The sequence below is a fragment of the Neopsephotus bourkii genome, unplaced genomic scaffold (genome assembly GCF_033783945.1).
Source record: "Neopsephotus bourkii isolate Nb327-2 ecotype Australia unplaced genomic scaffold, CSIRO-AGI_Nbou_v1 NB_1526, whole genome shotgun sequence".
Taxonomy (NCBI): Eukaryota; Metazoa; Chordata; class Aves; order Psittaciformes; family Psittacidae; genus Neopsephotus; species Neopsephotus bourkii.
The window spans coordinates 2453455-2474452 of record NW_026902002.1 but is presented as its reverse complement, the minus strand read 5'-3'; the positions used below and the strand labels follow the sequence as shown (position 1 = coordinate 2474452).

General features: G+C 43.1%; 1 protein-coding gene across 10 annotated transcripts in view; it reads left to right on the top strand.

Moving 5' to 3' along the window:
• SLC15A2 (solute carrier family 15 member 2) overlaps positions 1-20998 on the top strand; it is a 66469-nt gene that overhangs the window by 25909 nt on the left and 19562 nt on the right. For 5 of the 10 annotated variants that reach the window (XM_061370077.1, XM_061370074.1, XM_061370076.1 and 2 more), the window contains exons 2-12: positions 801-847; positions 4198-4285; positions 4899-5040; positions 6984-7076; positions 8139-8238; positions 13383-13473; positions 16001-16078; positions 18709-18791; positions 19886-19972; positions 20299-20388; positions 20742-20786. In XM_061370077.1, the coding sequence (XP_061226061.1) occupies positions 801-847; positions 4198-4285; positions 4899-5040; positions 6984-7076; positions 8139-8238; positions 13383-13473; positions 16001-16078; positions 18709-18791; positions 19886-19972; positions 20299-20388; positions 20742-20786 (944 nt within the window). Of the gene's footprint in view, positions 1-497; positions 590-609; positions 848-1843; positions 1977-4197; positions 4286-4898; positions 5041-6983; positions 7077-8138; positions 8239-13382; positions 13474-16000; positions 16079-18708; positions 18792-19885; positions 19973-20298; positions 20389-20741; positions 20787-20998 lie in introns of those variants that run through there. The other 5 variants (XM_061370080.1, XM_061370079.1, XM_061370081.1 and 2 more) reach the window with 5 other exon arrangements.

Below are 20998 nucleotides of genomic sequence, written 5' to 3'. Positions count from 1 at the left end.
TACTGCAGAACCACAGCCATGAAGGATCATTTATGGGAAGGTTGAGAATTTTGCTCTGTAATTGTTAATTGCAGCTGGCACTGGAAGAATACTGATGAAGAGCTCCTCTATTTCCATGGGAAGGGCATGGAAGGAGGGACAACAGTGTGCTTGCAGGCAGCTGAGTCCATAGAGCTGCAGGGGGAATCCAGGGTCTCCCAGCACAGCACAAGATGCACTTGCCACATGACATCCAGTGTCTGAGGGCTTGGCTTGATGAGCATTTTAATTGTTATGACCTGGGTAGAATGTGTGTGGCTTTTCAGTAGAATGAGATCCCTGCAGAATAAGCCTGTCATTACTGTGTTGGGAGGGAGAAGCATGCTCTGCTCCTAAATCCGCAGGCGGTAGGTGTATCTGGGACCTGGGATTTTTATTCAGCTCACATCTGTTCAGTGTACAGTGCTGTGCTGGGCTAGTGCACGTATGATAGCTGGGGGCATGCCAAATAAAAGGGCAGTCTGTGCCACAACGCGCTGACAGCCCCAACCTGTGAATGATTTTGGTTGTGTTCCCTGACTCTTCTTGAACTCTGGAGTTGCCTTTCGTGGTAGCATCTCCCTCCTTTTTCTGTCCTGGCTGCACAAATGTGCTCAATTAGGGTTAACTCAAACTGAATCAAACTTCATGCCTGAGGTTGGAAATCTTCCCAGTCAAGTCACCACAGCCACATAGCATGGTGGGAGACAAGGCGAGAGGGGAGATGAATGCTTTTCAGAGAAACGAATCCAAGGAAACTTTGTTCACTTTTATTTCTGCAGGAGATGATCCCCCCAAAGGAGATTTCCCTGTTCAGAAGAAATCCCCGGTGAGTGTTGCAGCTGGTTTCCTTTGCTTTCTGCTCAGCTTGCTCTAAACATTGCAAGATCTCTCTGTTCTTTCCTCTGTTGTGCTCCAGCTAGAGACAAACACCCTTTCTTGCAGAGGGTTGAAATAAGCATTAGCAACTCGAGGCAAAATCCCTCCACTAACCTGATTAAGTTTAGAAAGTGCAGCTTAAAGGGAAAGACAAACTGTCTGAATGCTTGGGGAGAAGGGTAAGGGTATTGATTGCTGCCTTTTTCCCTGAACACTACTTTTCTTGTGGGAAAGGAGGTACTTCTCTGAAGTGGAGGGGAATGTTGGATGTGGGAGGGAGGGAGCTGATCTGTGCATTTGCTTCTGTTGATGAAACCCATCAGGGAAGGGTACCCAGATGCTGCAAAGCAGAAGAAAGGACAGGGGCTGAGGACAGGCCACTGATGTGTTACAGAGCCCAGCTGTAGTTCCAGAGCCTCAGGTTTACATCTTTGGCTCTGATTTAAAGCCATATTCAGGTGAATATTTAGTTGCCAAAGCAGCTTTGATGTTTGTGCAGGTGTTCAGGCTAATTTTGGTTGAGTGCTTGACCCCTAAAAACTACACTCTATTGACTTCAGGGAGAACAGGGATTGTATTGCACCTGCTTTGACTTGCAGGACAGTATGGTAATACTTGTTCTTTAAAGTTCACAGTCATGTCCTTAGTAAGCCAACTATTTAACTCCCAATTCTAAATACTGTGCAGATATTAACTGTTAAATATCCAGAGCTCCTGGGAAATATTAACCTTTGTCCCATTTTGCAGCTAGTCAGCAAGGAGAGGTGAAAAGAAATGTCTCCTGTAGCTGGCAATTCAAATGACCTTTTTTTTTTTTTTTTCCCAAAGACACAGACTATCAACTTCCACAGTATCTTTAAGAGCTCCATAATCCTGCAGATCCTCAGATCCCAGGCTTACAGTGGTAGCTAAGCAGAGCAGACTATCTGTACGCGCATGAATCCAGGCTTAGCCTCTTTGCTTTTGCTGGGGCCCTCTGCTGAGCAGGGTCCTCCTCTGCGAAAGCAAGCAAGCTGCATCTGGCTCTCTGCATGGATGAAAGCTGCCCACTTTTGGATGTCCAGGCAGGCCACAGGCAGGTCAGTGATACAGTGGAGAGAATACGTGAGGGTTTCTGTGTGTGCTAATGCCATCTGATGACATACAAGCCAGATGGAAGTACCCCTGCTTGTAAGTCATTGCGCTGTGTTTGTAAGCACTTACTCAGGGCACTTTCTCAGGCCCTTGGGCAGGTTTAGCTGGGAAGTCACAACCTCCAGCTCTCCTTTGCCTGCTTGCCCCTGCTCATCTGTAGAAGATGCCTGTCCCAGAGCAGGAGCTTCTGAAATGAGTCACTGCCAGGCTTTCTGTCCCTGCAAGTCACAGTGTAGCTTGTGATGCCTTAAACTGATGCAGCTAAATCCAGCAGTGCTGGTTCATCTGTGCAGAGGGGTGAGTTCAGGCAGTAGGGCTCCTGACACCTGGCCAGGGTGTCATCTGGGTCTGAACAGTCACACTCTGCATCTCTACCAAATGTTATTAAATCTAATGAGTGCTGATAGCCAGATCTGTGAAGGAGGGGAAGAAAATTATCCCTGTTACACAGTTTTACTTCCAAGTTGAGAAAATGTCTCCAAGCAGGAAACATAAATTGTACCTTACAGATTTTCTTCTTTATAGTGAAAAACATGTAGAAACCTATTCTGTGTGTGCATATGTCTCTGTGTTTGTGCATCTACAGCTTATAGATGCCACCATTTTTAGCCTAGTCTAAAAGTAGGAGGCCTCAATGTGGTTTCCAAGGCAGCCCACTCTGTCTTACAAACCAGATGCTGAGCATCATGGTTTCAGAGTAAATAATAAATGAAATGGATAATTGCATGTTTACTATAGTATAGCAAAGAGGCCAAGAGTTTCTTCATAAAAAAGCAGCCCATAAATAGCATGTGAAAAAATATATAAAAAAGGACAAAAATATTTGTCTTCAGAGATGCTGGGTTAAGTAATGGAAAGTGGGTTTGGGTTGGTTTTTTTTTTTGTGTGGACAAGCAGTCTTTTCTCTTTTGTTGGTCTTGCATAATGTTGACCAAGACGACATTGTTAAGCAAGACTTTTCTAAACTTCATGCCATTGCTTTGGGAATCCAAATAAGCTCAGGTCTCTTGGTGGTGAAATAAACCTGAATAAACATATCTATTTTAGTATCTGTATTTGCACTTGGGACTGTGGGAAGAAATACAGGAATTCATTACTTCCGCCATGAGGCACAGAAATGCATGTGAAAAGTTCATCTCACTTTGCTGGCCCATGCCATGGCTGTTTAAAACCATAAATATGAATGCAGCAGTTAATATCACATTCCCCCCCATCCTTCAGCAAGTGCACAGCCAGCCCACTAATTGGCAGAGGCTGGGCAGTGCTGTGAAAACTTGCTTTCCCTGTTGCGAGGCAGTGGAGCAAAGCAGCTGGAAGCTGCTTAGCTTGGACCACAGTGGGGTAGCAAGAGGGACAGAGGCCCGTGCAAGGTCATGCCAAGACTCATCTTTTTAAATGCCTTGTATTTCACTTGGAAACTGCTGATTTTAGCTGGAACGAAGTCAGATTCAGTGAAAGAGTAGCCATGCTCAGACAGGTTCGATAGTTCCATCACGGTTTTGTTTAGTTTTGATTAATAAATTGAATTATCCATAGCTATGCCAGGGTTCTTGGAATATGAAATGGATGCCATGCTTGAGGGAGTGCAGGATACAGGGCTGACACTGTGCTTCAGTGAACAAGATGGCACAGTTCAATGCAAGTGAGGTACGGAGATTGAGGTCAGTTGCTGCATGTGAGTGAGCAGCTTCACATAGAAGCAAAAACCAGCTATCTGGTGTCTACTAGCTGCTGAGTCAAGGTCTGTTACTAGGAGAGAGAACAGTTTTGAGGTGCGGAAGTAGCTTTATGTGAATTGTAGGAGAAAAAGCATCTGAAGGTGTTTTCGCATTTCAGTGGGTTTTTGCATTGCAGCAGATAGGTGGTAGGACCCACTTCCACTGGAGTTCCTGGAGCTATGAGCATGGTAGGCTGCTGGCAGCCCTTGAATCTGCATGGTGGTCCTTACTGGGCCCATGCTGGCCAGGCTGATTTGCTGGAGAACCTTAATCAAAGCAAGGTAGGTGTGGGGTCCCCTCTTGTCCCTTGAGTCTAATCCACAGGCCAGTGGAGCAGCAGTGGGCACCTGTTTTTTTGGGCTGGGCTCTTCTCTGTGCAGGCACTCTGGAGGTATTGCTGGGGTGAAGGCTTTCATAGAGCTGATACGTTCTTGTTTGTCTCCTGCAGAAACTCTGTGGCTCCAACTACCCCCTAAGCATTGCCTTCATCGTGGTGAATGAGTTCTGCGAGCGCTTCTCCTACTATGGCATGAGAGGTATAGGGCCTGTGTCTGGGAAGTGTCTTTCCTGTCCTTGGGTTTCAGCATGCATTTATCTGGTGTTCCAGGGCTGTGTTGTATATGGTCTCAGCTGTCTTTCAAAGTAAATTGTCATTTTGGGATTCAGGTATAAATAGTGTGCCCTAATACTGATGCTACACCTGCTCTGAGCAGAATTTCTGATTAGAGAGCTCCAGGTGTGCCTTCCAATCAAAATTTTTATGTGATTCTCTGTACCAGATCTGGTTTTCCAGAGTGTGACATCTTTCTTAGTGGTGCGCAACCAGCATGTTTGGGAATTGAATCATACAGGCACCTAATTTTCAAATAGAAAATGAGCATAAACAGAACTACAGATTCTGGTAAAATAAGCTAGAAAAAAACATTTCCAGCTAAACATGAATGTTTAGAAGCATAGAATGCCTGATACTCATATATCTCAGTTTAGCTTTTCCTGTGTCAGAGACTGAGGAACAGGTCTGAAAGCACAGACATTCACAACAGTGCTCATAGCTGTTAGATGTATCAGTGCTTTTCTTGTCCCCATGATCCTGCTTCCCTGCAGAGATGCACATTAATTATCTGATGGGATTTGCTTGTTTCGTTTTAGCTGTCCTGACACTATACTTCTTAAGCTTCTTCCACTGGGATGAGAATCTCTCCACCGCTGTGTATCATGCCTTTTCTGCACTATGCTATTTCACACCTGTTATTGGAGCCATCATGGCAGACTCATGGCTGGGGAAATACAAGTAAGTGAAGGCACCTCTGTAACTCATAAAGCATACACCTACACCATGCAGCTTGTACCAAGGGCAGTGCTGTGTGTGCTCCCGGTTTTGAGCTAGCTCAGGGTGCAGCAGAGACACACTTGCAAAGGTCAGCTCCTCTCCTAAGTCATAAACAGCTGATCTGTTTGCTTATGCTGTTATGTGGGCTTTTCTCCCAAGGGCCAATGGGCAACAAAATTGAAACGAATTAAATGTCACAGGCACAGTTCTCCAATGTCCTTCTGTACCCATCTCCAAGAAGCTGAGGTGTAGGGTGATTAACCTGCAGCTTGCAAAGATCTGCTTCTGAGAAGGATTCAAAGATGGTGAGGAAGCAGTGTCATCTTCTAAATCACTCCGTTTCAGGTGAACTGTCGCTACCTATACTATACTTATGCTTTCACAGCATAGCAAACTTGTGTACACACCCATTTTCATTCCGGAGAAACCTGGTTTCACTCAATCTCTCTCAGCACATAACCAGGTAAACCCTCCCTGGGGTAAGTTAGGCATTCTTCCTTTCCACTGATATGTTGTGGGGCCATCATCTGCCCCAGAGTGGTGGTGAGCAGCTGGATGTAACAGTTGCTTGCCACTGTTTGTTTATTGTCTGAGGAGACTTGGCTTGTCAGAATGATGAAGTGCAGCTGAACCCTTCTCTCAAGGACTGGGTACATCTGGCAGAAGGGTTTCAACAGGAAAAAACCCCAGCTGCCATATGCCTTTCCAGCAGGAAGTTCTTAAGGAGGTGTCAATATTCTTTTTTCTTTCTGCTCAATTTTAGCCATTCTCTTGTCCCTTTGAATGAAAAAAACCCCCCACCCCAAAATAAGAGTGGGGGTTTACTAACTTTTTTACTTAAGGTCACTTAGCAATGTTGATTGGTATTTGAGGATGTCAATCTTGCAGCATAATGGTGTGAGAAGAGAAATCCTTTTGCAGGCTTCTGTGTGTTAGGCAAGACTTTCTCTATGACTTAATGGGAGGAGGCTTTTACTGTATTAGCTGGATCTCAGCCAATACTGGGGACAGAATAACATATTATAGGTGCTTTTAGGAATGATCTGATGTGGCTCTAAATTAGCTGTTGGAACTAGGGTTTGGATGTGTTGAGGACCACTGTTGTTGCTCCAAGCTTATAGGACTTCTAGTGCCTCTGTCCTAAAAAGTCCATCCATTCCATTTGTGTACGTCATCTGCATGTAAATATGTAAATATCTCTTAATCCTGAAGGTGATGAAGGAACAGAATGCATTCAAGAGCCGGATCCCCCTAGTCAGATTTCTATTTCTCCCTCAACAAGACATGGGAGGCAGGTAGATGTGCTCAGTCCTTTAATCCTTAAGGTACTTAGAATCTGAAACGAACTTGTAATAGGGAAACCAGGCTCCTAATTCAGATGTTAGTCAGGTGGGTTGAATGTGGGTGACAGTCCCTATAGATGCCTTCCAGTCAAGGGATTCCCTTAGGCGCCTGCTGCAATGCCAGTTGTTAGTAATCTGGAAACTGAGTTGACGTGTTCAAGGCCAGGTTAGATGGGACTTTAATCAACCTGGTCTGGTGGAAGGGGTCCCTGCCCATGACAGGGAGTTGGAACTAGAAGATCTTTAAAGTCCCTTCCAACCCAGACCTTTCTATGATTTGCAGCCTTCCACGCCTGTCAAGACTGGAATGTATTTACTTTATTCTGCTGATTAATCTCTGCAGAGAAAGCAGGGGGTATCCCTCCTTAATCTGAGCCAGTTTGCCTGTTTTTTCTAGTGCACTCAATGTTGACACAAAAGTTATAGCTGCCCGCTATGCCAGCGATATGAAAACCTGCTCCTTATGTGTCTGCCAAGTAGACCTGCCGTATTAGGAAGCATAGGCACACTGTTCTCGAACTGTACATCACTTTTAGTCATTGCTGTTTCCTTTCCTCACAGGACGATCATTTACCTCTCCATTGTGTATGTTGTTGGCCATCTGATAAAGTCAGTCGGTGCAATTCCATCCCTAGGCAACCAGGTGGTTCATGTGTAAGTAACTGTTGAAGCTGCAGGAGGTTGTGATGGTAACTGGTTTAGCAGGGCAGTAATTTGTTTCACCTCCATTGGGCTAGCAGTATGGGGGCTGTGCATGGGTTGTGTTTACCAGGGAAGGGTTTGGGATGTTTGAGGGTGGATGGAGAGTGTGAATGCACCAGGATGAGTTGAAACCACCACAGACTCTAAGGCCTTTGATATAGACACCTCTGATCACCCTTCTTTGCTATACCATGCTCCTCCATCCAAGTGCCTGCACCAGGCTCATTCCTCTCTCATTTCTTCATCAGCAGAGCTGTCCAGCTCAGCAAAGACTCCTGTGTGAATGAGAACACAAAACCAGAGATATGTTTTCTGATGTGACAGAGGAAGGATCTGTCTCTTCCATAGGGGTACAACCCTTCTTGCCCTCTAGCTTCTGAACTGATAGGCTTGTCAGAGTAGCTCCCCAGCTGACATTTCTGAAACCACCAATCTCTTTTTGCCTAGGTGGTCATAGCTCTAAAAATACACATGTGCAGGAAGGAGCACATCTCATTTCCGGAACAGTCTCCTTTTTTCCTAGACTTGTTCAGTCCTGACACTCCTGCTCCCTACAGGTATAATCTGTTTGGCCACCAGTGGTATTTTGAGGAGCAGTAGGAAGTAGAAAACACCCAAGAATAAGCCTAATTCAGTTTGTCTGCACTTACTGAGGCTGGAAGGCTATAGGAAAAAGCTTTGTATCTTTTTTTTTTCTTTTTTTATTTTTCTCAATGGATCTCTGCAATCTTTAGTTCTCGTCTGAGTGAAAAATAAACCCACGGATCTTTGATCTTTAGTGTATCCGTTGGGCCTCAGGACGGAAAGAAACTGGCAAAACCAGTTGGTTAATTGACTTCTACTGAATACAGAAATGAGGATAATGAATTTGATTGTTTTGTACTTAGCTGGCTCATCACTTACATACATGCAAAAGGAAATGATATTAAGGGACCCATGGTTGGGTGACACTAAAATGCTCTCATAAACGCTGGAAAGGTTCTGCAATGGTGATATTTTTGTTCTTGCATAAAGGATCCTGTCTATGGTTGGTCTGTTTTTGATCGCCCTTGGAACAGGAGGTATCAAGCCCTGTGTCTCTGCATTTGGTGGGGACCAGTTTGAAGAGGAACATGTAAGATTTCTTTTCTTTCTTAAAATCTTCAGTGTCTGCTTGCTTCATGGGGATGTTTATGTGATCAAATCCTGTTGTTCTAGGGTAAGGGCTCGTTTGCTAGGGAAAGTTGTAGTAAGATGTGAGGTAGGATGGTTTGCATAAGACTTGACAGAATCTGGATGCTTTAGGAAAGGAAAATGACAGCAAAACAGAACTGATATTGGGAAGGATAAGTCATAATTGCGTCAAATCATCTAAATGTTAATTGGACGTCAAGAGTAGTTGGAAAATTCCATATAATGTATCACAGAACTGTAGCCATTTCTGAGCCAGCTTAACAGGGGTAGCTATAATGCACTGCAACGCAATACAGCAAATGAAAGAAAAAACTGTATCACCAGCCTATGCTTCCTTGGGAATTTTTCCTCAAATCAGACATAGTCTGTGTCTTACATATTGTTCAGAAAGAACTGTAAGAAATTCCAGTCTTTTGAAAGTAGTGCTGGTACCAAATCTACCCAGAATGCTTTCTAAATATTCCAGAATGGAAAGTTCTGAACAGTTGGGAAAATGCTTCTTTTTAGCTTTCTTTGTGCTCTGCATCTGTGAATTGTAGTCCAGTTGCTTTGTCTCCTCACTCTCTATCATTAGTGCTTAGCCCCTCACCTGCACTAATCTCAAACTCCCATTACATTCAGCACAGTGTTTCAAACAGGGATAAAGTAGTACTTAAAGAAATGAATAAGGTCAGAAAATGCTAATCGTCAGGCAAAATGCTAGATTTTCAAACTGACCTGAAATAAACCAGTCAGATTTGTTTTGACCTAACATACAAATAAAAAATTCCATTTTCTCGATGGTGGTATTCATATCAGCAACTTCTGTGAGTGGCATAAATCCTCAAATATGTGGAAGGCCACTGCTAAAAGAAAGAAAATAAGCATTGGGGTCTGTCATGAGTAGGCTTATATTCAAGGAGCATTATATAGGATTGACAGTAGGAAAAGATTTCCAGAAATATATCTAGAGAAGTACTGGAAAAGATCAGGACCTGTGAGAGATGGCAGCTCCAATCAGTGGAGGCATGGAAGAAGGATATTAGGCTAAAGGTCTGTTGGGAAAGGCACTGGTAGAGTTGGACTAGGGATGGTCCCTTAGTCTTGGACAAAAGATGGGAACTCTGTAGGGCAGTTTGCTGTTTGTCTTTTGCAATGCCCAAGCACACAGTCAGCATTTAATGAATAGATAATATAGACTAGAATCTTTGTTTTATAATTTTGGGAAGACATGCTTTCTGTACATGAACTGTGGTTCATGATTACTAAGGAATAGCAAAACACAGGATGCTTCATAGTCACTTGTTCAAAGGTCTTTCTGCAGGCATGTCCATCCTGTGTTGGACCCAGTGGTTTAGAGGGAAAAAGAAAAGAGGCAGCAGCAGTGACCTGGTGGTTGCCAGCTGCATCAGTTGGCACAAATCTGACCAAAAGCAGACTTGGCAGTACAACACACATGCTCTGGGAATACACTGTGTGCACACTAGCATGTGGGCATCCCAGCCTGCAGTACCAGTAGTTGTCCCAAAAGTATTCTAATAGGTGTTCTAGCAGCATTTTCAGAAGTGCTGCTTCTATGAATATTAATGATTAATACTGTTTATCCAGTATCTTTCAATTACCACCTAATTACGGTATGATAATATGTACCACTTATCTTCAGAGTGTTTTATAAACTTCAGTTAATGAAGCTGAGCACCCCAGTTGAGTATATACATATTATTATCCCAACCTTACAATCACAACTGAGTTACAGAGCAAAACCTGAATTTCCTGTGTTTGTGTGGGCCTGTACCCTTACTCCAGCATTCAGACTACACATTTCCATCAAATTTATCAAATACTAAGGCTCAAACATTCACCCGCATATTGCCTTCAAGAAAAAAAAATAATTTGGAGAAAGAAAACTGTAAAAAGCCTTCTGATAAGGGCAATTCCTTCTGCTGTGTTTGTTATTTTCAATAGAAAGTCTTGTATTTTACCATTTTGAAATGACTTGGTCTTTCAGATGAAAGAAATGATTTATGCTACGTGATAGGAAATTTAAATCTTCAAAATTGGAATAAGAAATTTTGGTTATGTAAGGACTGAAAACTTTGGGCTTAACCAGAATAGTTCTCCCCTTTGGAGTGGTGTCTGGGAGGACTTAGGTTTTTCATCTGCCACTCCAGTGGGATGAAATAAGTTTTGAAAATTCCCAATAAAATGAAGCATTTGATTTCCCCCTTAGTTTTCAGGACGCCAATAAAACTCAGATGACCCCTTAAGTGCACAGGCTTAGTTGCTCCATCTGGAAATGAAGGGTGTGGTAGTTCTGTACAGAAAATGAATAAATAAATTGCCCTTGCTATTCTCATGTAGAGACAAATTTATGTTTTGAGGCAAATGCACACCACTGGACCTGTTTTCTTTTAAGTACTTTAAGATTGTAATAGTCTTGGATCTGCCACTTTGAGAACAGTACTGCAACAAACAGTGATAGAGACTGATTCAGCAGGAGGTCAGATAGGGAAATCAGATTTATCTGTGGGAGATTTCCAAGCATCTTTGTCTATGGGATTAGGAGTCCAACCTAAAAATTCCTGAATAAAATTATATTTACGATATGTTGTATGACTTAGAAAGCTGCTGTGCATATTTATTAAGGACCAAAGCTGCTTTCAGGCAGTGTGATATGGTGTTTAAGGTACTAAATAGCTTTCTCTTTGTTTCTTTATTTTCTGGTTGCCAAGGAGATCAGGATTATTGTGTATGCTACTTTTTCTCAAATTAGTTAATCCAAATGATGTTCTTAATGTAAGTCTGCTCCACGGATTAAGAAAATAGGGATGGAATTCCTAATTTTCCAGTCAGAGTAATTTGCAAGCTGTTGGATTATTGTTTTTTTACTCACTTCTGGTTTTCTCTGGCCATTTCTTTTTTCTATTGCTTAAATCTAAAAATACGTGAAATAAAGTGCTCCAAATTCTTTATGTATTGCTTTCCTTTTATCAGCACATTAGTTTGGGTAATTATTGCTCTAGACTTTATTATGTTGAGATCTGCATGCTTGAGTTTTTCTCAGGTGTCAGAAATTCCGAGTTGCTCAGTTACAAAGGGTTAGTGATAGGCATTGCTAGAATCTAGAGAATTTGGCTAGAAGAAGGCAGGACTCTGAGGACTCTATCTCACCACCATGTCAAGCCATGGCAGGGCTACTCTGGGAGAGATTTGCTGAGGCTGCTGATTTCTCTAGATTTCCTTATGGTGACAAGTATCTCATCACAAAGGTAGAATGAAGAAGGAAATACACTTTTACTAGCTTAGCAGTAGAAAGCTTCAGGTAATCAAAACCACTGGAGCATAAACCACAATGGAGCATAGAAGACAGTAAGACCCAGTGCTGTTTGCTGTTAACCATAGGGACATTCCATAGAGAGGATTATTATAAGGCTTACAGATCCTTTAATCCAGGATAAATCATTTGAGTAATGTATCGATTAGATTGCTTGGAACACACTAGTTAATAAAATCGTGGAAAAAGCCAAAAGTTCAATTTGATGGGATCGTTATAACTGGGAAAAGCAAAAAGCCCTCAATCCAAGTGAGGGGACCCCCAGGCTCCTTGGTGGCTAGCAGTGGGAGGTGATGGGTTTCTCACCCTCACCTTCCCAGTACCCATGTCACAAGGCAACATAAAGCCTCCCAAGTCTACCCCCTCCCTTGCCCAGTGATCCCCTGTGCTAAGAGGCTTCTTGCCATCCGAAGTAGCAATACTTCCTGTTGACTTCTCCATCAGTTATGGAATGTTTTGTTACATTTCTGAGTCTCGGGCTTCATTCCTTAAGAGCTGTTATTTTTCAGCTGCCTGCAATTCTTCACATTTTCTCCTGTTTTCTAGCCTTGTGAATATTATTGTCTCGGGGAGGAGAAGGAAGCAGAACATATTAGAAAGAGAGGGGATGGAAACATGCCCTTGAGGAGCTTCCTCACATTCTGCTATGCTGAAGCTTCATATTCTAATGATGCTCAGGTCATAGAGATGAGGCTCAAGGTGCCCTAAGAAACTCTGTGCCAGAACCCTAGCCATGCCCCAAGCAATTTGCCTGCTACATGTTACAGGACCTGGTGGCAGCTGGGTGGGAAGCCTAGATACTTATGGAGCATACTGGCTGCCTGGGTTTAGGGTGTCCTTAACTGCTGTTTTTACCAACTCAGGTGTGCCAGAACTGGTGATATAGATGAGTATGGGATAGGTCAGGTAGTCTGTTCTTCTTTCTCCTTTCTGCTGGCCCACCCAGGCACACGAAGGAGGTTTAGCGCTATGTATGTGAGTATGACGAGCATGACTGTCTGCTCCACAAACACAGAGAGACTGCTCTCCTTTGAATGCCTTCACATGTTGCTCCTGCAAAAAGGACCAAACTCTGCATCAAGTTCTTGTTTCCTTCCATATTATGAATTATGATGGAAGAAAACAGACCAAGAATCCTTTGACTGTATGAACTATAATATGTTAAAATATCATTTTCTCTTAGGTTTCATACCTCCATCAAGCTCTTGAGTTTGCTTCTGTAGGTTTAATTTACTCTATTATTTGAGGTTGACTGGCGTCAGCTTGGTAATCTCCTGCCTGATGGATACCTCTCATTTGCTGACACTCTCTCATCTATGCTGTCATTACAGCTCCTCAAAATACACAGGTTTCTTTTTCTGTTCCTACACAGGAAAGGGGTGGGGGGGGAGAAGATCTCAAACATGAGAAGAAATTATGAACTTGTCAAACCATGCCAAATTGGATTGAATTAGGTGACAGAGGACCTAAATCATGCTACATGTTCTGAATAAGTAAATGCTGTCTGCTCCTTCCAGTCTCACAGTGCTCTTGGAGCAGTGGCTGGCTTTTCCTCTGAAATGCCAAAAAGCCCCAAAGCGCTTCTTGAGTAACATGAGCTGATTTGTGTAAGCATTTACCATCACCTGAACACAAGCTTGTTTGCTTAACATTTTATGCACTGCGTGTCAATGTTTACCCAGCCTTCCTAACAAGAAAATTGACAGTATTCACTTTGCAAGCCCAATGCTGTGCATTAGCCATGACACTGATATTGTCTTCTCTTGTTTTAGACCTCGGAGAGAAGCAAGTTTTTTTCCATCTTCTATTTATCCATTAATGCTGGAAGTTTGATCTCCACGTTTGTAACTCCTGTATTAAGAGGTCAGTGTTGATTTAGAACAAGACAATAAATTAGCTGCCCTCTAACTACTGTGCTGTGCATAGTTTTAGGCTTTTACGACAGCTGAGTGGCAGAAATTATATTATCTGTAGAGTGGTCAGTGCATTGCATTTATGCCTTGTTAATCCTGCTGTAGCAGCGTAACAGATTTATAGTACTAGCAGATAAGTCACAAAAAATGTATTTCTGGTTGTATTTGAAAGCCAGCCTGAACTGCAGAATTAAAATACAAAAGGTACAAGGACCTGTACGATGATCTAATCCTTCCCATTGCCAGTGAAGGATTATTTCCCCATCTTGCTTGCAGGTACCCTATAAATGAGAACTGGTCTCTGCTGTCCTGTACAGGTGTCAGGGCCAAAAACTTAGTAGGGCTGGTTTTGAAGTCCTACCTTCTTCCTCACAGTCCTGCTGCTGACTTCTGGAGGGCTTTGTCCTGGCCCACATGCATGTCTGTGTGGGTCTGCCTGCAAGATTTCAGCCCTGGGCAACTAGCCTTGAAGACAAAGCAGAGAACTATGCCCCATTTAAGACCTACTTTATATTCTAGCCAGCTTGCACAACTCTTTTTAGTCTACCAGTCTTGCTGCACTTACTTCACTGTATTGCAGTGCCTAGAAGCCAAGGGGATTGGCACACTCTAAATACAGACACAGAGGCAGAGCAGCAGGCCATAGGTGATGTGGACAGGGACAGGGACAAGGATAAGGTAGCCTTCACTTTTAGTAGTAATTTTTTTTCATTGCATCCTGTGGCCTCCAGGAAGGTTTCTTTGTTCAGTGTGATTGTTTTAACAGGCTGATCATTTCATGAGCCGTGGGCAATTGTGCTTTTCTCATATTTACACCATATGTACAGGCAAAGACAAATGTTGTATCGTAGAATGGTCAGGCTGGAAAGAACCTAAAGATCATCTAGTTCCAACCCCCTTGTCATGGGCAGGGGTGCCTCACACTAGACCATGTTGCCCAAGGCTCTGTGCAACCTGGCCTTGAACGCCACCAGGGGTGGAGCATTTGCCACTTCTTTGGGCAACCTGTTCCAGTGCCTCACCACCATCACACTAAAGAACTTCTTCCTTATACCTAACCTGAACTTTCCCTGTTAAAGTTTGAGCCCATTCCCCCTTGTCCTATCACTACAGTCCCTACTGAATAGTTCCTCTCCATCATCCTTGTAGGCCCCCTTCAGATACCAGAAGGCTGCTATGAGGTCTCCACACAGCCTTCTCTTCTCCAGACTGAACAGCCCCAACTTTCTCAGCCTGTCTTTATATTTCTTGGTCTTTCTCTTATTGGAGTGCCCAAGTCAGCATTCTGTTGGAAAGGGGCTTTTCCTCAGTGTAATCAGTGGGCAGATGAAAATCCAGTCCCCTTTGAACATCAAAACCTGTGCCAATATAGCCCAGCAATAAACTAGTCACAACATGGAAATGAGGTGGAGAGGATGGGGGAAGAGTAAAATTTTTGCTAAGTGTGAAAGGTTTTTTTGGAAGAGCAAGAAATGCAGTTTGTAGTCATTTGGCAGAGATGTGGAATATATACTTTAAGGTGGAGAAGTCCAACTCATTTTGCATGTCAGAAGTTGTGTGCTCATAATGTCTCACTGCCAACTTTGTTGGATTCCAGCTAATTTGCTGAAAATAAATAAATAAGCTATGCAAGCACACAACTATGCAGCTGACCATGACTGCCCAGGGACAACAAACAGGAACTGAAAGCTTCATGGTTTGGCTTCCTGTTAACTATGTTGGCTTGTTTTTGCCATTTTGTTATTACTCCATGTAAGAATGCAGTAATTTGTAGCCACTGGCATACAAACACAGACCCTGCTGCTGGCTTACTATTTGCAACTGGACCTCTAAATTCATGTGGTATGAGAACTGACCTGGTTGAAGAGGTGGAGCGTTTCAGTGAACCATAGCTCAGATCAATCAAAGCCATGCTGGTTTCCTGATGTGTTATTGCAAGACCTGGCATTTGGAGCAGGCTGCCTCTAATGAGACTGGGAAAGTGGTGAGAAAAGGAACTGGAGTTTTAAGACCAGTCCTGTTCTTCCACTTACACAGTAGGGGCATTGGCTTCCACATTGTTGCTATGAAACAAGATTCCAGTTTTTAGCTCAATAACTCATGCATGTACCACAAATAATGTGGAAACACAGTACTGGTTATTTAGATCTAGGCAAATAAAAAAATGGCTTCAGATTATTTAAACGTTGTGAGTTTTTTGCCCAATTACAGTTTCTACCTATTTGTCTGCTTCCTCACCTCTACTGTTCTCATCAATATACCATTATCAGCTGCTTTTGCTGGCAGACACTAACCCTGCTTCCAAATTTTCTTTGTCAAGGGAGGACAACTGTTTCAAGGAGATTCAATTCACAGTGTCAAGCACCAGCAAAGAAGATTTAAAGCCAGGGGAAGTGAATGATTTAGGGAAGCATATCAAAGGGCCAGTAACATAAGTCTGACTGTAATGAGGTGCTTTTATTTCTGACTTCTTTCAGGGGATGTGAAATGCTTTGGAGAGGATTGTTATGCATTGGCTTTTGGTGTCCCAGCAGCACTGATGGTGTTGGCGCTTGGTGAGTGGAAACAATAAAGCTTGTAATAGGAGTTACCATTTTTGAGTCCATGAATAGAGGAGAAAATGTACAAATTCAGTAGCTCTGGATGGATGTTCAAGGTTTCAAGGTTATCCAGAAATTCCACAGTTCAGAACAGCAAGAAAAAATCACTAGTTCATTGGTGGGCAGAGGGTGGTTTTACTGCAGTCCTTTATTATGATACTGATGAGAGAGTGGTTTGGGCAGTGCTTCACAATGCAGCTGCCTGGTTCTGTAAAGCAAAGAGAGGCACCAAAATGATTCTTCTGATGTCTTGCAGCTTCACCTATGAGCAGGCTTGGCCTTTGAACTGCACTCTGAGCAGTTCCTGGAGTTTCCCATATTATAGGAGAGAAGCTTAGCCATGACACTTCTAACCTTCCCACAGTATCTTTGCAACTTGGGACCATCTTTAATGGCTCAGACTTTTGCTTCAGAATCTATGTGCCACAGAAATTGTAGAAGGAGCTGAATGAGATGTTACTTTATTATGAGCAGTCTCACTTCACTTGACTGAAGTAATTCCCACAATTACAGTGACAACGTATTATTATGTTGCAATAAGAAACCCTTATTGTTCAAGTGTCAGAAGGCAGACGCAATCACCCTGCTTCCTAAAGCTTGCATCTTAGCCCTGTTAATGTACTTGTCAAGATTTCTTCTTCAACCCTTATAAAATACTCAGCAATTTCCATGTTCTTGCTGTTACTCCTTGGTAGCCAATATAGAAGATACCCCATTAGCTTTAGTTTTTCAGTTGCAAGCTGCTGCGGGGAGCAAGTCCTCTTATTACACTGTATTGGAGAGGTTCTGACACAGCATGGGGTGACTTCTCATTCAGCTTGTTAGCTTAACTGAGAGACCAAGCAATTGTGTGATTTCACCATAGCATCTGTGATTTGAAAAGTTCGTCCCCCAGAGAATGTGGGTGTTGCTCTCCCCTCAAACTCCCATCAGAGAGAAGAATCGGAGCTGGAAAAATGTCATCGGGCCACAGCTAACACTGCAGCAATTATTTTCAGAAAAGTGCATGGTCACGGGCCTGAGAAACTTCTCTTTTCCCCTGTGACCTGTTCCTATCAGTTTAAGGCAGCACAGGCTCCTCTGCGCACCATTGTGTGATGAATGTTTCTAGCAGAGTAGTAGTTGCTCAGGGGAAAATGGATGTGTAAATATTGCAGTTTCAGTGAGGGCATCAATTGAAATGTGTTTTTAGCTAGTGTCCTGCTGCCAGATTCCACAGCCTGCCCAGCAAAGTAGCTCTGTTTTCCTTTGTAACATGCTAAAATGCTCTTGGAAGTGATAGATTTGATTATGTGAGCAGAATGCAGAACTGGAGAAAATACCATTTCAGCCCTGACTGGGCCTCTCCCTGTCATGATGGAAAGCAAAAATAGACTTAGAGGCAGAATGGAAATCTTACAGAGGAAGATTTTTGTGGGCTGCTTCAGTTTCTGAAAGATGAGGGAAGGTTGACACTAATTCAAAATACCAAACCTAATGCTGGAACCTCACTTCTCAAAGGAGTCAGTGGCATCTCCAGAAGGTATTTCAGCAGACCTAATTTTCAGCCACCTTTTGGAGGCACCAGCAGGTCCACAGAGAGATGCTAAAAGTTAGGTAGTGCAACTACCCACTGTGTGTGACTTTGAACAAGTATCTTTCATTGCAACTCATCTAAACTGACTTCAGAGGTGTCTCTGACAGTTCTGCAAGTCAAAACTGGGTGCGAAGGGTCTTCATAATCAGAAAAGAGAAACAGTGGGTTCCCTGCAGTGTCCCAGGCCTCCTGTGTTAGTTCAGAGGTGTCTGCTTTTCTCCACTGGCTGTGGACTGATCCAGATAATTGGGTTAATTTAGAAAGTTGAGGTTGGTTTGTTATATGGATTTCACACTCAGCTTTTATTGTGCTTCTCTCTGCCAATATCTTTCCAATTGCAAAGTGCTCAGAGGCTCTCAAAGAGCAGGACAAATGATATATAATCAGATAGCCCCATCTCTGACAGGATTTTGAAGCCTCGGTCCAATATTCTTTGTGCTTTGAAGGAGAAAACCCAGGCAAAACAATGTCTTAAATTGTATATACCCTCATAGAAACCATAAATAGAGGTAATTTCTGTTAACACCAGTGTGTGATGCAGTGACCTTAGTGGCTGTTTCCATTGAAATGTGTGTGATATGCAAGTACAAAAGGCCTGCTTTGGATCTGGATTAATCCTCACACAATTGCAATGAGTCGGGGGTGATTTACAGCAATTCAATATGGATTTTATTTCAAGTTTAGCCTACAAAAAGCATAGATGGAGGGAATGTTCAGAACTTTGTTTTCCAATGTGAATCAGATGTAGAGGTGCCTGTTGTGCCAGAGCAGATGATGAGATTATGGTGACTTCCTAGGAATCATGCTGCCTCTTGTAGGATGCTGCATTTTCTTCCATGTGAAGGCATTAAAGGAGTTCTGTATATTTATTCTGTTAAAAGTTCGATCCTGTAAGCCCTGAAGGCATAGGATTTCTGTGGAATACAGGGGTGGGGGATCCTTCCCAGAAGCCAGTGTAGTATTGAGCCTCAGTCATGTGAATTCCCATTTGGATTACAATATTTTTCAGTTGTGTTCATTGCTGGAAGTGGACTGTACAGAAAAACACCACCACAAGGGAACATCTTATTGGAAGTGTGTAAATGCATCGGTGTAAGTGTATGCCATTTTCTCTTTTTCATGCATGATTCTGAGGTTGCAGGTCAGAAAAGTGCAAAGGGAGGTGGCATTTGGAGTTCTTTATGCTGCTCCTGAGTACCTTGTGGATGAGCTGTAAGGAGGAAGAAACATGTTTATGTCCTAGTTTATTCTTTCAACATTTCAATTGTTTTTCCTTAGCTACATGAAGTGTTCAGTTGATGTCAGTAGAGCCACTAGTGGCAGCTGCTGGTGGAGACTGAACTGAAAGGACAATTCAGAAACTTGGAGAATATCAGATATATGACTCAATTTTTTTCAGCTGAATAATTTTACTGAAGTTTATCAGTTCAGCAGACAGTAATCATACACATTCATATTATGCACATTCACCATATTCATGTGAATGCAAGAGACACCTGCTGAAGTTGCATTATAGCCTTATCAATTATTTTTCATAGTGTGTGAGCTGAATATAGTATGTAAAAAAAACCCTCACCCTCTTAATAAGTGGATAAGGTCTCTTTTTTTTTCTCAGGAAGCTGTTGCTAGCAGGAGATGTTTTCGTTTTGCCTAGGTCAGCCCTAGTGACAGATTTATCTTGGGGAAAAGGCCAGATCTTAAAGACAGGATTTCTAAGTGAAGTCTGCCACTCTTTTTGCCAGAGTGGCTGCTTTCAGTATGCTCAGTGGCTGGAGCACACAGCATAAACAAACAAGTTACAGCTTCAGTGTCACTGCTTTCTCCAGTGAGAAACAAATTTGAAAGATGGTCTAGGAGTGAATGAGGCATGGGCTGCACCAGTAATTTGCAAAGAAAGGTCTACAGAACAAGAAGGAAGTGAGTTCTGGTTTAGAGGTTACTTTGGATGAGGTATTTCCTCCCCAGCACATTTCCTCCCCAATCCAACAGGTGCTTTCTGGAAGGGAACTGAAGAAATTCTATCTAAAGCTTTATCATGTAGCAGGTTTTAAATCAAGCATGAAACAAACGTTGGGGGCAATTTTCCGGCACTGCTTACATATGGGGATGGGGAGGGCAGCTTGAGTTGGCAATGTGACAAGGGTAGGCAAACCGTGAGGGAGTTACTCACCTGGTTTTCTTCCTAGTTTGCTATTAAAAACCGGCTGAAAAACCGCTCCAGTCAGATTCCAAAGAGAGATCACTGGCTGGACTGGGCATCAGAAAAATACTCGGTAAGCAATGTTTTATGTGGCAGCTTTGTTGGGGGAAGACAAGCAAACACACAGGGGAGACAGTAAGACTGGCCTGGCCACAGCACTCCTCACATGCATCAGGCTCTCATTTGTCCTGTCCCATCCCATAAAGTCTGTACTCTCCTGACCCTTACTGAATAGTTTAGGTGCTGCACTGAAATGCAGAAATTCAAGTACATCCACTCTCATGAGTAAGTGCAATGAATAACTGCCATGCAGAAAGAAATAGTTCTCGTGTTTTGTGGCTTGAATCACCTTTTGGCTTTTTCCACCCCCATCTTACCTTTTTCCCATTGCCTTTACAGAAACAGCTGATTGGGGAGGTTAAAATGGTGACACGAGTTCTCTTCCTCTTTATACCACTGCCAATGTTCTGGGCCCTGTTTGATCAGCAGGTACAGTACAGTGTGTTGCAGGTCTGCCCACCAGCCTGGGTTTGCACCCTTGTCTTTCCAGGGTAAGACCAAAGCATTCTCGGGACACAGAGTGCCATGTCTCCTACAAGGTGTGCGTGGGCTTGCTAAGGCAGTATCCACCATCACTGCTGGCCAACCTTCTGCAGTCCAGCCAGGTGTCTGGTGCAGGAGGGTGAGAAGGCAGAGTGTGCCCTGCTTACTGGCAGGTATTAGAGGGAAGAAAAGAAATAGAAGGGAAATAAGACCTCCAGCACTGTAGTCTTTTCTGTCCCCGTGTTTTCTAGTTCCATGAGACATCTTGAAGGCTTCACAGTTGTCTGTTTTCTCCTTAGGGATCCAGGTGGACTTTGCAAGCCACAAAAATGAATGCTGATTTTGTAAGTACTTAATGTCACCAGGGCTGATAAGACTAGTAGTAACATCACTGCTCTTGCTTTGTAACCAGAGTCTTACATACTAAGAGCATCTGCTTGATACGTCTGGGTGAGTTGCACTTTTGGTGATTAGAAGTGAGAGGTTCTGTGCAGTCATGTTCAGTTCAACACAGCACATGTTGGCTGGGGAGCCATCAGCAGCCTGCAGGTTCAGG